Consider the following 17,119-nt stretch of genomic DNA (forward strand, 5'->3'; position numbering starts at 1 on the left):
TGTTCTATTGAAAAATGTGAATTGTCTTTCTGTTGTGAATCGGTTCAAAGCTGCGTGGAAGCTACAAAGCTTATAAAATAACCTGCAGGGAGCTGATTAGCTGTGGGACATGAGTGAGTGCCACCAGGGTATTAACTGTGCCACGGGTCCAGCTCAGGCTACTGTGGAGCTCATGTAGAAGCCCAGTGTGTAAGAATAAGTGACATTCTGGGCTCTGTCTTACACCCAGTGCAAAGTGTCATTACCAGTTTCCAACTGGACATAAGTTGTCATTTTCACACCCAATGCCCTTCAGTGCTTTGTGGTTGTGTTGATTGTAGAATGAGATTTGGTCGTTGGTGCGTTGCTATCTCGAGGCAGCAGAAAGCCACTGTGTCATATCAATGGTGCAGTATTTGTAATGCTTATTTAAATGGCGGTCAGATGTCCTTATCTGACCGCCACGTTCACAATGTGTACCAGAAAGTATGTTCGCTTGCTTAATTAGCGTCTGTTTCGACAACACGAAAGGCCTCGCTCTGCCTGCTGCCAGACCCTTCCCTTAAGTACACATTAGAGGCCGGTAAGGCTCTGAAAACATAATCATTTTGAAGCACTTATACAAACGTACTTATGGGTAGTAAGTGTTCAATTTCTGCTAATAAACCCCACTATTATTTTCTGACGTTATGAGAAAGGAAAGAACTTTGCACTGCACCAAAATGGCATTTGCAAAGCTAGAAACAGCCAGGAGAAAAGTCTACACTTGATGTGCTTAGCAGTGTCGATGCTCTGTTTGTGTCATGTGAAGTGTAAACATCTGTGCCAGATCTCCACGGCGTCATAGTTAGACTTTCATTTTATTGTTTGTCTAAAACTTGACTGCCTGCGTCTTTTTCTGGCAGCTTTCTCAGACACGCCTCCGTGAGCTCACCGCCCACAGGACTGCGAGTCCGACTGTGTGCATCTGCGAAAGTATTACTAAGTAAGTAAAGCACATGGAAAACATATATATGGGTTTTATTTTAGGTAAGCTGAGTAGAATAAAACTGCTGGTTGCATAATAGAAAGCAAAACTCTCGTCCTTTACCAGTATTCCTGAAAATGATAATTCCACACTATTCATCAGAATTATAATTGTGCATATTTTCTGCAGTGCCAGCCAGGAAAACAGAAAAAAAAAGCAGCGCAGATGTGCTTATTTCAAGGAAAGTCTTCCACTTTTTCCACATCTGGTGGACCCCGAAGCTTTTTCATTGTGCCCAGTCATCGTTAAGACAACTTTACCAGGTGGAAAAAAAAACAAAAAAAACACCCCATCTGCAATTCACCTCCCTTTTGTCCTGGTGGCAGAGCAAGGCCCTTGTTCCAACCGGGTCACAAACCCGGGTCTGCAAAGGTAAGAGTGCGAAACACTACACCAACCGTGTGTACCGCCCTTAACTTAACCTCTTAATCAGAAATAAGGTTCTGCCTTATTACTGTAGAACCAGGTTTTGGTCTCCATGAGGACTACTGGTCAGTGTTTATACAGAAAAGGTCCTAAAGAGGCGACAAATACAAGTACACACAGACAAAGTAGGTAGATATTGTAGCTATAGGTGAAAGTAAATGGAGGTAAATTACTACCGTCATTAATTACAAGCATCGATCTCATCACATCTGGTGGAGCTCAGTATTAAACACAACCTTCCTTCAAGTGATTGATGTGTTAAAAAGAAACTACAATGTGAGACGTACCAGCATCTGTGAGAAGCAGACATCACATATAGACACATAATGTATGGATTTAATTCAGATTTCTTTCCACAAAAATATACATTTGAAGACAGCACTCGTCAGACAGCTTTGCATTGAAATATGCGGCACATTTGCTCAGGCAGTGGGATTTTCTGTCATTTTTTCACAGCACAAAGCAGTGAAAGATTTGTATTTCCAATAAATGAATCCAATTCATATCAGGCCCGAGAATTAAATGCCAAGTTTGTGACGCTCGCCCAATGCAACGTCGTTTTGTATTCACAGGTGTTCTCAAACACCGACTGAATTGCATAGCTATAATAGCGTTGAATAGCCAAAGCTGTGCTTGCTACACTAAATATTAACTTTTTAGACTTTTAAAAAAAGTCATAGTTTGTTGCACACGATGCGTGAGCCACGTGTTGAGGAAAAAACACACTTGATTGTCCAAAGTTTTCACTGTGCACGGCATGTTGAATAACCAGCAGCAACATTATACAATGACACAGTGCAAAACGTCGCTTTATCTTTCCATCGTCATCATCATTATCAGTTGCTTTCATGATTTGGGCGTGGAGGAGGGCGTGACGGAGGAGGTGCTCTACAGGGAGGTGGCCCCGGAGGTGGAGGCGGCAGGGAGCCAGTTGGAGAAGGGGGTGCAGGGATGGAGCTTGAGTTGCCGGGCGGCAGGGCTCTGTTCGGAGGCGGTGTGTACATGGGAAGGGTAGAGGTGGTGGAGAAGGAGGAGGAGGAGGAGGAGGAGAAGGAGGAAGAGCAAGGAGGAGGGGGAGTGGACGGCAGAGGCGGCAGCATGGAGGTTGGCGAGGGGGGCAAATTGGAGACGTGGCCGCCCTCCAATGGACACTGCTGGAAAGTGTGTGGCAAAGTGTAGACAGGTGTGGAGGGATGGTTGTAGATGGGGTAGCGAGGGGCGGCGTAGGGTTTGCCTCGGGTGAAGTTGATGCACTTGCCCTGTAATTAGGAAAAAAAACGTTCACTCTAGAGAATTTATTCATATGTGAATTATGACAACTTTAGTCAGGATGTTTTTGTGTTTTTATTCATCTTTGGCCATGAAAACATTATGTACTTGCTTTTTTTCATGTGCATGCAGCAGCATGGCATCATCTTTTTTGCATTATTGGCTTTGGTAAGCTGTGGCCAATGGTCGGTAGGTGGCAGTGTAGGGGGGGTGGGGGTTATACATATATATAACAACACCCACATATATGCAAGAATAACTCTTGAATTAGCTGTCCACCATAGTGATGGCTATGCATGAAAGGGTTAAAACCTATAAATAATCAATAATAAACTTTATTTCACACGGTTGGTGTAGTGGTTAGCACACTTGCCTTTGCAAGTTTGGAACAAGGGCATTTCTGCTTGGAGTTTGCATGCTCTGTGTGTGTGTGTGTGGGGGGGGGGGGGGGGTTCTAGGGGTTCTCCGGTTTCATCCCACAGTCCAAAGACATGCAACATGGGGATTAGGCAAATTGAACACTATAAATTGACCATTGGTGTGGGAGTGAATCACCCTATGTCAGCTGAGATTGGCACAGCACCCCCCACGACCCTCATGTGGAGGATAAAGAGGTAGGGGATAGAAGGATGGACTTAACATAACAATAAGTTGTAAAAAAAGTAGTAGTAACACTAAACTATCAAACAAGTAGTTGATTAAAAAAGACACGACCACACTAGAAATCTAATTGCAAAGCCTCATATTCTCCTGTAGACAAGACACTGCCGTGTACCTAATAAAAATGTCTCGACTCGACTTCTGCTGGGAAAGTGATTGCCAGGATCAGAGAAATAAAAAGCTTTCAACACACAGAAAGAGGAAATTCCTGCGTTAGTGAGGAAAATAAGGAAAATAGCATTCCTGCCAGCCCAGCCTTCCTGACGCTGGGAGCTGGGAGAAGCAGGCAGCATCTCCTCTTAATGACTTCTCCAGACTAGAGCATTCTTCCAGACAACACTGCGATTGTTTTTTTTTTACCTTTGTCCGCTCACCACAGCACTTGAGAGTTTCCTTGAAGTGTACATACTTGTGAAATGAAGCAGATTTTTCTTTTTTGAAATAACGCAGATTAGATTGCAGCTCGGTTGTCTGTCGTCGTTCTTTAAAGTGGGGCTGGAGACCTTCCCTTATCCCTCATTTCCAGAGGCCGTGAATTTAAACTGTGCTAAATTGTTAAACATCTGCCTTCCAAAGGTCACATAATTGGTTCACGATGAATGTGTGTTTATCTCACAGCTGTTAAGAAGAAATACGCCGTAGCTGTCGGTTTCGTGTGATTTCTGGTTTGTTAGTGTCTCACCTTGTCTCCAGGAAGAGGACGCATCACAGACACTCGGTCATAGCCTTTTCTCAGGAATACACACAGAGCATCCAGCTTGCCCTGACAAAATTGATCACAAAAAACATAGCTAAAGAAAATGATCATTTAATGTATAGGTCAAGAAATGAGTTTTGATCGTTGTGGCTCTGCAACACTGCATTTACTCCACTTTTTCTCCTCCACGTCTCACACTGGTTTGTGCAGAGGGAAAGGTTTAAATGGGAGGAAGACATTTAGATAAAGAATGTATTTTGTTAGGAATAACACCCACTCAACAGATTCCATATTCAGGGGTGAGTTGAGTTCACGTCTGGTTCATATTACTATCCGTTCAGCTGAATAATATGTGAGGAAGTGGATTTATTAACTGTTTCCTGGTAACACATCACTCCCAGATATACTTTGGACAAGTCGGACCAGTTTTGAAAACATGTGGCTCACACTGTATTTTACATATATTCACAGTGTCATAAGATAGATTCAATGACAGCAGCAGTACAGCTTTGTCATAAATGGTCGAAGGGTGGAATGAAAATGCCACGGCAAAGTGGATGTCGAGTTAATATTTTCGTCATCTGAGCTGATGTGAGTCTGAGGCATATGATACAAATGTCAAAATACGAACAGACGTGTGGTTACAAAATGCTTTTGTGGTAAAGAAACTTTGAGCACCTTGATGGGAGAATACCACTTCTGTGGGCGAGTGGATTTGTGCGCGTTGTAGTACGGCCTCATTGGAAGTGTGTCAAACTCTTCAGGCATCACAACCCGGGCGTTTTTAGCTTTTTCCAGTTTGGCTCCTTCTTCAGTGGAGCCTTTATCTCCCCAGCGTACCTGCACAAAGGCAAACGCTCCGAGTGAAAACAGTGTACAATAATGTTATGGTTCTGCTGCAGTGGGTGCCAGTGTTTCCATCCACACTTGTGGCGTGGCTCTCGTGTTGAATTTATGATTAGGCTGGTCCAGCACCGCTCTGCTCCAGACTTAAATATGTCAACATCTGCTGGATGGATTGTCACTTTGCAACTTTCATGTATTGTTCACACAGACAATTGACCTGGTGATCCACTGACTGTCACTTCTAATGCTGCCATGAGCCTTTTATGTTTTTAGCCAAATGTCTCAACAACAACAAGATGGCTTTCAATCTCCAAACTGTATGAATCTGGCGACCTGGAGGCGGTAAAGACCACAGGTTTGGTTTTTGACAAAAACCTGTAAAAGCAGTAGCATTACCCCGAGCCTGAGCTCTAGCAAACGGTCACATTCTAAATTCACTTTTGAGTCCTCACAAAACCTGCATTCCCACAGACAAAGAATGTCACTAAAACCACCGCAAGCGTTTCCCCAGGTCTCTCCTCCCCGACTTAACTGTCAATAGTGATTAGACACATCGACGGTTGAAGCCTGTACTGTCAAAGAAACCATGGAAGGTCGTTACTCAAATTTGCGACAGACAAAACCATGACGGCTCTGAGTTGGCGGAGGGAGCACTAAAATGAGGCTGCACATATTTTCCACTGCTCTGTTTTGGAAGCGGCACCACTTCAGCTCACACAAAGCAGCACAGGCTCCTCGGTGTGCGCCGCCATAAAGCACTTAACACTAAGTAAGAGTGTAATTACATCTCTGTGACTTTCATTCACTTCGACAACAGACAGTGCGCATGTGGATCTTCTCGACCTGACGACGTGTCGGTCTCCTTTCTGTTGTTCTGTGGATGTCTGAAGACAAACTTCATGAACTTCGGTTACCTTTTTCCTTCCTTTACACAACTAAGAGTTCATTTCTTTTGCCCGAGCAGGCTGCAGAGAATCAAACTCAGCTTTTATCTGAGGAATTTGTTATTGTTATTGTCCGTCTGTCTTTTGCTGTTCGTGGTCTGTGTCTCCTGAGCTGTGTGAGATATCTGAATTTCCCCAAACAGGATTAATAAATGATCTATCTAACACAACAACCACCACACGCAAAACCTTTCATGATTCAGAACTGAGCCTAAGAGTCTTTAAAACCTTGTTGTTTACTGGCCAGATGGTCTCATGTTAACTCTCACTGGCTCCCGGAAAACAAAGCCATAACAACAAAGCGACCCTGTCTTTTTCCCCACATGGACTTGCATACTCATCTCTTTTAAGGTATGAGTCAATTCCTACTTCTCTTTTTAAGCCCACATTATTTCAACAAGATCTAAATCTGATGATTCGCAGATTCAAGCTCGCCACATTTGCCATCTGTGGACCTGATGCCAGTTGAAAAAAAAAAATCAATTTTTTAATAATATTCAAGATGATTTGGATCTCATTTAACCTCCAGTAGAGACATTCTGTTTCACAACCTCAGACATGTATCTTCGTTTACGTCTATATGTTGTGGGCACTGCATAATCAACATTTCAAGTTTGATTTGCTCCTTAAAGCGAGAGTTACCTCCATTCTCTTAATGCCTCCAACTCCTCGTCCTCCATAGTATGAGGCATCAACAGTGGGCCACCTCTTCTTGGGAAAACCATCCTCATCATCCTAAGACAGAAGACCGATTAGTTCCACATGTTTGTTTGGTGAGGTAATGACTATTGTAAATAAATGAAAATAGGTGCCAAGACGTCTTTCTGAGCGACTTACAGAGCTGTCCTCCATGACGGGAGGAGGTGGGTCATGGATGATCTGCAGACAAATAAAGTGTCCTCTTTATTGACATAATATTTGATAAATGATCTCACGTTGAGGGAATGCAAGATGGCGGACGTACCACAGTGCAGCAGAGAGGCCAGAACCACCACAGCAGCATGATGATGAGCAGGAGCAGCAGGATGAGAAGAGCTATGGCCACGAATGTCCCGTCAGACTTAAAAAAGATAAAAAGATAAGGAACATAAACAGTGAGGGTGCTGATAAACATTTCCATGACTGTGGTCAGAATGAGACGTGCTTTAGACAAACTGACACACATTGTCTCTATGTGATCCTATGATGGACTGGTGGCCTGTCACCTTATCACAGCTGGAATTGGCACCAGCACCCCCTTGTAACCCTCATGTGGAGGATAAAGCCGTAGAAGACGAATGAATGAATGAATAAATGAAAATAACGGCATGTGACACAGAGGACATGGAGGTAACTACAGCTCTTATTCACAAGCACAAAAGTCCTCTGAAGACCTGTGAGACCAAAACACAGGTCGTTTAGTATTTCAGATAACTTCAGTCACGTAAAGATGTCTCTCGTGCATTTTTGAAAGACCATTCTGTCACATGGATGCAAAAAGTTGCACAGGACGCTATGGATTACTTTTACTATCAGTGTTAAGGCTACTAAAAATGTCAAGTGTTTGTAACTGTTGAGCAAAATAAGCATCAAGTCATAACCAAAGATATGTTTCCAGTTATATTTTCAGTTAAACAGACACAACAAATGAAGCTGTCTGGTTTGTATATGTAAAATAATATAAAGTGTTACAGAAGTGGCAGTAACATATATGTACTATGCACAAATTTGCAATTATCATCATTTATATTGTGGATTGTCATGTATCAAGTAGGTCCTGTATAAAAGGTTTGGTTAACACTGTTTAACACAAGTTACAAGATGACAAAATACTAGACTTTATTTTGTAATTCCTGTTCCACTTTGCTTTTTGTTTCCCTTTTGTTTACTCACACAAGTGACTGCAGATATTGTGACGGAGCTGGATATGAAGCTCAGGCCGTTGTTCATGCTGACGTGGAGAGTGGCCGACCTGCAGAGATGGTAAGATCAGTACTTTGCCTTGACATCTAAAACTTGTACAAATACACTCAGAAGACCACAGACAGTATTTCCACCAAGGTCAAACTATTTATTTTATCCTAAAAAAAAGACCAACTTATGTGGATCTCAACACCAAAAATATGCCTTAAGTTATAACAAACCAACCAAAAAATTCAGATCTGTTCATGGATCTGCACCAACACAGATCGAGTTCTTCATGGTTCAGTCCTCTTTCCCCCAGAGTTTAGCGCAGAATTAGAGTTCAGTACATTTTACGTAATACTGCTGGCAATCAAACAAACAAACCAACAGATGTGAGTGAGGTAATAAACACTTAAATGATCATCTTACATGATACAGACAGAACATAACCTATAGGCTGAGAGTTTTGGGATGCTGAAATGAAGTTTCCACTTGAGTGAAATGTTTCTGTTCTTTTCAGTGGTAACTTACGTCCCATGTTTTTCCAGAACAGGAGCTGGGCACAAAAGGTAGGTGTCCCTCACCACCAGAGGTCTTTTCACTGTGGAAGAAAGTGTATTTGACACACCATGTATTAATAGAAGTGTAAAAGGCATCATCAGCACGCTCCGTCTGCTCATGGAGCTTAAATCCCTGATTAAGCGTACTGCAAACTCCGCTCTTGTCTCTGTTGTTGTGCAAACGGAGCGGCTGTTATGCAAGTCAAACTTCAGACCTAACTGTCTGACAATAAAGTATATCGTCGTCATCAAATTATTGTGTTACCCAATTTTTTGGACTTCCTCTCTTCTATGGAAAATGAAGTGAGTGTTGTGGTTCGTGCTCGTTCCTGATGAGATTCACAGAGGAGGAGGAGGAGGAGGAGGAGGAGGAGGGTGCTGATGCTGATGGCTTTTTTTTGGGGGGGAGGGCAGGGATTTAAATCATTGTGAGCCGTAACTGTGCCACCTTGTTTCAGGCCTTGGAGTGGAGCTGATCTTCTCATATCATCTGACTCACCAGAAAGATGCATATGTACTGTATTTCCAAATTGTCAAACCAATGATTTAAGTACAGATATGTTCCACTTGCTCCGTGTTTCAGACTGATAAGAGAAGGCTTGACACATTTGGCCTAACATTAGCATTCATCAGACTTCACCTGTTTGGCATGAAGTTCAACATTTCATCTTTATAGCTTCTTTTTGTTATGTCTTATTTTCTGAGAGAAATATCTGACTTTTTAGCTGCTGGTGTGCTATATTCACTCATATATATATATATATATATACATTCATATATACTACTGGAAAAGCAAAACAATGAACTTAAGATGCTAAAATGCTCTGCTGAGCTGATGGGAACCATAGAATTGTGTTGAAAGTAAGCAGCTCCTTTGACATCATGCACAATCTTATGGGAAATATGACTTTAAATTTATAAAAATAGGCCTCCATAACATTTAAATGCTAATATTATTAAGCCGTAAAAGCTGTAAATGTCACAAAACTTAACACTGTGAATAAAAAAGAACTTACTCATCGTGACAGTGTCGTTGATGCGGAAGCTGCACAGCACCTTCTGTTCATCTCTGGCCTGAAGGAAACCGTTTCCTTTGACGACAACCTGAAATGATTCTGAAGAGAACGATGCGGTTGTGTGGGTGGAGTTGAAAATGACCATGATTTATGGATCCTTGAGTTACAATATTGTGTTTAATCTACTCAACGTGTTGGTGTTTGTGGTTTGTTCCTCACCTCCTTCACAGATGCTGGACGGCTCTACGGCCAGGATCTCAATGCACGATTTCTTCAGGATCTACGAGGGAAAACTGTCATTTAAGTATGTGAACTCTTATTCTTAGCAAAGTGCATATTTCCATGATATCAAAGTGTCATGCTTGTGTTGTTTGTACCGAATCAATGACCCCCTGTAGTGCCTCAAATCCATCATTCACAGGGAAGACATGGTCCTGACTGTCGGCTATTGTAGAGAGCTGTCAAGAAATATGAAATCATTCAGTCATCTGTTGTTTTTTTTTAACTCATTCATTCATTCATTCATTCATTAGCCTATTGAATAACTACTTGGTTTACCTGGGTTTCATTGAAGTCTTTCACTCCAACACAGTAAACAGAGGCCCCTAACTGCCGTGCTCTGCTGGCCTGAATTCAAATAAGACAAGAGTGGTTGATGTAGGTTTTGAGAGGATATGAATTAAGTACATTTTAGAGTAAAAACCTTCCAAAGGGTTTTCACATCACCTCTCTTTGTGCCAAGTCAAACGGATTTTCTCTCAGTTCGCCATCTGTTAGAGCGATGATGACACTGGCTGTCCTGTAACCTGAGAGAGTTTAAATAAAAACACAGCAAGAACATTTTTATTATATTTTTCTCAATAAGAATTAAAGAGACCAAAAAATATTAAAAGAGCAGCCGTGTTACCGTCTCTGTGTCAGGTAAACGGATAAAATGATTAAATGCAAAAAAGAAAAAAGGGAAAATGTTCTTCTCACCATCTCCAGTTCCATAGTAGATTTGCTCACTGGCCTGCGAGAGGAGACGTTTTGAAGCATCAGTGGCTATCAATTTAAATTGACTTCATCTAGCTAGTCAGATTATGGCGGGAAAAACAGGATCAGTTTCCCTTTAACTTAACATACGACTCACTCTTTGAAAACCTTTGTGCATGAAGGTGTCTCCGCCAGGCTGCACCATGCGCAGCTGCTCCAGTCCGGCTCGAATCTGCTCTCTAATAATGAACGCATCCCAGAGGACACAGAATGATTTTAGTTGATATGTAACACACTGAGCTAAGATTGCAAAACATATCATTTGGTTGAGTCTGTGTTTGTGCCACCTGTCTTCTGTTAGTGGCATGAGAGTCCTTCCCTCTGTTGAAAATACAATAAAAGACATCCGCAGCTGAGGACTGGGGGGAAAAAAGAAGAAGACACAGCTGTTATGTTTCACTGTCTGTTATTTTCACCTTGTCTCTGTTCATTAACCTCAAAATTCCAGTCGTTTTCAGTGTGAACCCACCTGATGAACTTGTGTGCCAAGTGGTCCACAAAGTAATAAATCTCATTCCAGTAATGTTGCACACTTCCAGACCTTAGGAGGAGAAGATTCAGAGGAAAACAATAACACCCAAAGTTAACCTTGTCAGTTCTCCATGTCCAGATTCCTTTTGTTTACTTCACATATGTTTATTTTTTTTATACCACACTGTATGGTATAGTGATGGCCAAACAGGGAAACTGAGATGATGAATTAATAGATGGCAAGTAAGTAAATATAGGATCTTTTACAGAGTAATCTCCTTCATTCAAATAAACAATAAATCGTCCAACAAAAGGACGTCTTTTAAAAGGTCATCTGCTGTCTTTTAAAAGTGTCAGTTGATAGAGCAGACAGAACACATTAATAATAAAAAATATTCCACAACTTCAAAGACAATCGGATGACTTCAGTGACCTATACTTCATCCTACATTTATTGGGAAGCCAAATTTTATATGGTAACATGGGAGTGATTTGACAGATCTGGCGAATCTTTTGTGAAGAATTGTCCAAAGGAACATGTATAAAAGTTGTGATTCATTTATTGAATTTATACCTCTTGAAAATGGCTGGTTCCATGTTTAAATGACAGTATTATTGTCAGAGAAATTATATCACACATAAATTTGCTCTTGCCATGATTTATATCATGTATTTGGGTCATGGTAGCGGTGTGTTAGTGTGTGTCCAGAGTGATGACACAAAATAATAAATCATCATCATCTGTCACTCTGCTGGTTAAATGGAAGAAACATGTTCGGGTCAAAGACATGAACAATGAGAAAGCGTTGCATTATCAACTGTGCAAAAATATAAAATATCAGTTGTCATGGCAATTAGGGTTATGGTGCTGATTTCCATTGGTTTATAAATGGAACTGTATCTATGGATGAGGGAAAGCAACAGCAACAGTCTCACTAATCTCCATTTATCCAAATCCTGTCTTATTTTAACCTAGTGTTTACTTTAAATGATTACTTAATTGATCATTTGAAGTTTCTATTTGTAGAAAACTTAGTGTATACGGATGCTACATCAAGGTAAAGTGCTTTTGTTAGTTTATTGTAACAGTCAACAAGATCTCAAATATAGTTAAATAGAGTTAAAACTCAGAGAACATGAATACAAGCTGCCTGGAGGTGAAACACTACACTTTCCATGGAGGCTGTGCTTCAAGGGTACTTTAGGGTACACTTAAGGGGTTCTTCTTCCTGCCAGTTATTATAGTGCTGGGACTTGCGAGATAACAGTCTGTGTCGCTTTCTAAGAAAATCTACACGCCTGAGAATATCTGTGAATGAAAAATGACATTATCCACGTCATTCTTTTAGCATCAACAGCTGCAGATTAAACAAAACAAATCAACAGAAGAAAGTAAGTGTTTGAACAGCAGCTCAGTAAATGGAGAGAACTGTTCGACAAATGTGAACAGCCTCCTCTTAATGCCGCGCTCCCTCTCTTCTTCTTCTTCTCCCTTGCTTATGTTTTTATCCATCCTGTGATGTGAGTGCCAGAGACAGCCAAACAACTTGGGATCTCTGGAACATCTGGCTCTAATGGAGAAAGGGTTCTGCAGACTGAAGCGGTGGGACCTTAAACTGAGTGGGCTGCTCCACTCAGTTAAAGTGTGGTCTCAGTTAACAATAAGACTGTGCAACAACAAGAAATCGTGCCGTGCATTAAGTGGCTGCATGAAATTGTCAACAGCACGCGCTCTCTATCAAATCATACAAATTAAAGCTATAAACCACTGATTGAAAGAAGTGACAAGACACAGCTGCAGTGTATTTATGCATGCATGGTTCGACAGAATCGCCTCTTTTGGTCCAGGAAACTATGACTGTATGACCCGGCCAAGTGAACGACTTCACACTGAGACACTGAGTTGATCGGCCCTTTTTGGGCGTTTTACATTAGCTGCGTGACGGATGAACAGACAGTGTAACTCAAACCTCATGTCAGCCCCAGAGAGCAGCCTCATCTGCAGAAATCTGTCTGCTAAAAAAAAACCCCACCAATCTGCAAATTAACTGGCAACAATAATCAATTGATTATTCCAGGCTTATTTTCCAAGAAAGTTTTCCACCCACTCTGATTTATACTCCTCATAAGTGATGGTTTCCTGCTTTTTCTTGTTTTATATAAAACGGGAAACTAACTAGGTTTCAAACTTTCACTTAATACAAACATTTAATGCATAAAACTCTTAATGCACTGACCATTTAATCTAGAGAATCATCAGAGAATGAATAATGACGTAATCATTAGTTGCTGCCATGGCTTGTTGCAAGACTGAATGAGTATTTTTGACGTCAGTAATGCTATCAAATTGTTTGATCAGCTGGAAAATGTAGGCGTTTTAAAAAATCACCAATAATACATACATTTTTTACTTAACAACAAAGAATGAATAGATTTTTAAACTTGAAAAGCAGGAAGAGCCAGACGAGTGATAAAACCCTGCAAAAATAAGCATCAGTTTTGCTTTGTACAGTTAAATTAAATAATCAAAAAAACACTGATGGTCATCATTTAAGGTAACACAATCTGCAGTAAGTTAGGTACTCCATTAATACCCCTGAAGAGCATGAATAGTGTTTGCACCTGTGATGGAAAAAGGAAAAGTTGAAGCACTCACTTGTCCAAAACAAAGTAGAGGTCAAATCCTCCATAGCAGGATGACCCTGCCTCCCTCCTGTCATGGATCTGTCCTGCAGTGCCGGCCACCAGGACGGTCATCAGCATGCCCACCTCCAGACCGAGCAGGACCTGCCTGCACCAGTTGTGGGACATCACTCCAAACTTCAGATGGAGCATGTGCTCGACCTCAGAAAGGAGAAACATAAATACTCTCCTGAGACTGACTTTTCCTTTCACCGTCTCCCTCACCACCCTGAGGCACAGCGAGCCATCCTTCAAGGACTGGATCCTCAAGACAGGAGTTAGAGTTAGAGGGTTTTCTCTCTGGATCAGTGTCCCATCTCCTGAGCTGCAGATGTGTGCTGGCAGAGGAGGAGTGAAGCTGAATGTGCAGCTCCCTCTCTCTCTCACACTCAATCATTTCAGCACATGGTGCCATGAGTTCATGCAACTAAAGAAAACACATGTATTATAGTTTACCGATTCTTTTACTGGAATGAGCCCCGACTTCCACTTTTAGTCCTTTTTCTTTTTTCCTGCTTTGAACAGTTTTTTCCTTTAGATTCTCCTGCAAGTTTGACTAAACTCTACACTCTTAACCGTCAGTGCCACTTAGTGGTAAACAAATGCATCATGCAGTTCACAGCACTTGAGACACAAAATGTTGGATATCTATTATCACCGGCCACTTTATTAGGTACACATGACACCAAGTATTGTGGCAAGAGTGGCACCACCTCTGACCTCTGGCATTAGTAACATATTTTCACCCCAAAGAAGAATTACCACTCACTGAATATTTTCTCTCTTTTATTAGACCAGTATCTGCAAACCCTTAAGATGGTTTGTGTAATAAAATAAAGTAAAAATAAGCAGCCAGTGAGTGGATACCTCATAATGTAAAATGTCTGAAAATGTTGGAGTGCTGAACCCCAAAAAAGGGCAGGGAGTACTCAAAAAGGCAAACATGTTTTGTTGTTTAATCGCTCACAGCAAAGTGAAACCTAATAAGATTTCATAAATACATGTTTTTTTTTTTTGAAAGGACACTACTTATTGGTCATACTTTCTCATTTCCCCACACATAGGTATCTTGTTCCTGTACCTGAACGCCAGGTACAGGAACTCTGTCGGCTCTCCTTTTCCTCAACCACAGGTCATTAGTAATCAGCTGCCGACCAATACGTGTTCGTTTCTGTGGTTGCTTTTGCCAGATTCTGTGTGTTGCTTATAGCTGCCGTGACTTTGAAGCTGTTCATGCTTTCCTGTTTATATTAAAAAATAAGCTGTAGTATGAGCTAGTGTCCTCATCATGGACACATTCTAAACAATTTGTTCTCAGGGAGTCTCAAATAACTCAGTGTTGGTTGCCCTACATGATTTCTGTAAAAGTCAGACAACTAAAATTAGTTGAAATGTCAGATAAGTAACTTTTTCCATTGCACTTGATTAAGCAATACAACTGAACGCACATGCTCTAACAGCAGTACAGGATTTCAGCTCTGTGTTACAAGATTATTATCAGATTATATGGAATGTTTGGCACTTGAGGATATTTAATTTATAGTTAGAGGTAAATGTGAGCAACATAAATAGAGCTTTCAAGGTGAAATGTGGCAGAATTTGTTTACCAGTTGGACTGAGGCAACCTAGCTGTCTTCATGCTATAGCTTTAGCCACCTGGAGTTGCTAGGTTTATGTCGTTCATTTAGCGCAGAAAAAAATTGGCAGAAATTTAATATATAACCCTTAAGTGTGTTTATATAAGTGTATAATCACTTTTTTTCACATTTTGGACGACATACCACAGTACGACTTTTTGGTCACATTTTGCACTAGATACTAACCTATGACATTTTTTTCACATTTTGGTCAACATACTAACCTATGACTTTTTTGTCACATTTTGGTCAACATACTAACCTATGACATTTTTTTCACATTTTGGTCAACATACCAACCTATGACATTTTTTTCACATTTTGGTCAACATACTAACCTATGACATTTTTTTCACATTTTGGTCAACATACTAACCTATGCCATTTTTTTCACATTTTTATTTTACTTTTATTTCAATATGTCGTCCAAAATCTGACAAAAAAGTCATAGGTTCAGGTTAGTACAGTACTTCTCAAATAGTGGGGCGGGGGGGATGTGAGAGGCAGGGCGGGACAACTCATACAGTGGTTTATACAGATAAATATTATCATATTATGATATCACAATCAGATCACACAAAAAATAAACAAAAGACATGCCAACATCCCTGTTTCTCTGAGACTAAATCCTCTGCTTTCACTGTATAAATGATGTCACTGTGCTTTGTGATTCATCACTTTAAGGCTTTGCCTAATTAAAGGGTGTAAACAAAAAGCAGCAGTTTACATTCTTCTGGTTGCAATGTGGCCTCCGTAGAAGAGCTTGTGGGAGCAGCTGAGGGAGAAAGTTTTAATTCTTCACACACACTGAGTGAGCACTCTTCTTTCTTCAAATGAAATTCAAGCATGTGTCTGCTCCTGCACTGATTATTAGTCACCACCAACCTTTATGAGAGACGTGTGTCGAACGGACCCAGCAGTCTGCACACAGATGATGCTTTTCATCTATTTATTATGATCGTTTGAAATGGTTTAAAAATTCAGGTTATTGTGAGTAAACAGTAAATTGAGGATTCTTCTACTCACCCAAAGTAAAGCATTGCAAACTCTAACACTCTGACAATAATAAATCAGTAACTTATAGTTCAAACAAAACACACCTGTGCGTTAAAGTTGATGGCAGTATTTTTCTATTCACCACTCTTAACATCAGGAAATCTGTCAGATAATCATCATAGAAACAAAGCTAAAGCATACAGTACAGGGACAAAATGAATGACAAAAAGACATCAATATCAAAGTTAATTTAAAGAAAATGGCTTCAGTGGCTTCTTTCATTTGCATAGTAAGCTTCTGATTCATTACATGAAATGCACGCTGTGGTTCATTTGTCAATTTCGGGCTGCTGTAGAAACATGGCTGTGAAAGATGGCAGCCTCTGTAAAGCAAGGCCCTTTCCCAAAGTACATATAAAAGGCTTATTCTAAGGCTATAAGAAGCCACTTTTATATTATAAATAACACACTGAATTCACCTTTTTATAGCCATATTACAGTCGGCTCACTGGGCTTTTTCTCTGAGAAGTCAGAAATTAATCAAGCATAAACATTCAACCACTAAAACATGTTCTTCTGTTCAGGAATGCAAATAAATAACTATAACATGGCATCTTAAAATTCATTGATAACAGTAATAATTATATGTTAGCCTTAAAAATATAATTTTTGTAAAACATTGTATATATTATGGATGGATGGATGGATGGATGGATGGATGGATGGATGGATGGATGGATGGATGGATGGATAGATAGATAGATAGATAGATAGATAGATAGATAGATAGATAGATAGATAGATAGATAGATAGATAGATAGATAGATAGATAGATAGATAGATAGATAGATAGATAGATAGATAGATAGATAGATGGATAGTTTTTTACTTCAAACACAGACAACTCTACAACTACAATGTTCTTAGTGTCCTAAGTACAACACAGGGATATGTATGGCTTTAAACATGACCAGTTCCATCACTGTCCTG

The 17,119-nt window shown here is 40.4% G+C and overlaps 1 protein-coding gene across 1 annotated transcript; it reads right to left on the minus strand.

Moving 5' to 3' along the window:
• Positions 1 to 1,748: 1,748 nt before the first annotated feature.
• LOC131446731 (anthrax toxin receptor 1-like) lies at positions 1,749 to 13,900 on the minus strand. The gene is made up of 18 exons (XM_058618142.1): positions 13,471 to 13,900; positions 10,813 to 10,884; positions 10,631 to 10,702; positions 10,441 to 10,522; positions 10,287 to 10,320; positions 10,035 to 10,114; positions 9,867 to 9,935; positions 9,686 to 9,766; positions 9,528 to 9,588; positions 9,309 to 9,407; positions 8,264 to 8,333; positions 7,721 to 7,799; positions 6,813 to 6,908; positions 6,686 to 6,727; positions 6,491 to 6,583; positions 4,737 to 4,898; positions 4,044 to 4,124; positions 1,749 to 2,691 (listed from the first exon to the last, which is right to left on the minus strand). The coding sequence occupies exons 1-18, from the start codon at positions 13,674 to 13,676 to the stop codon at positions 2,269 to 2,271; spliced, it is 1,902 nt and encodes a 633-aa protein (XP_058474125.1). The 5' UTR covers positions 13,677 to 13,900; the 3' UTR covers positions 1,749 to 2,268.
• Positions 13,901 to 17,119: the final 3,219 nt, after the last annotated feature.

The sequence above is a fragment of the Solea solea genome, chromosome 19 (genome assembly GCF_958295425.1).
Source record: "Solea solea chromosome 19, fSolSol10.1, whole genome shotgun sequence".
NCBI classification, from domain to species: domain Eukaryota; kingdom Metazoa; phylum Chordata; class Actinopteri; order Pleuronectiformes; family Soleidae; genus Solea; species Solea solea.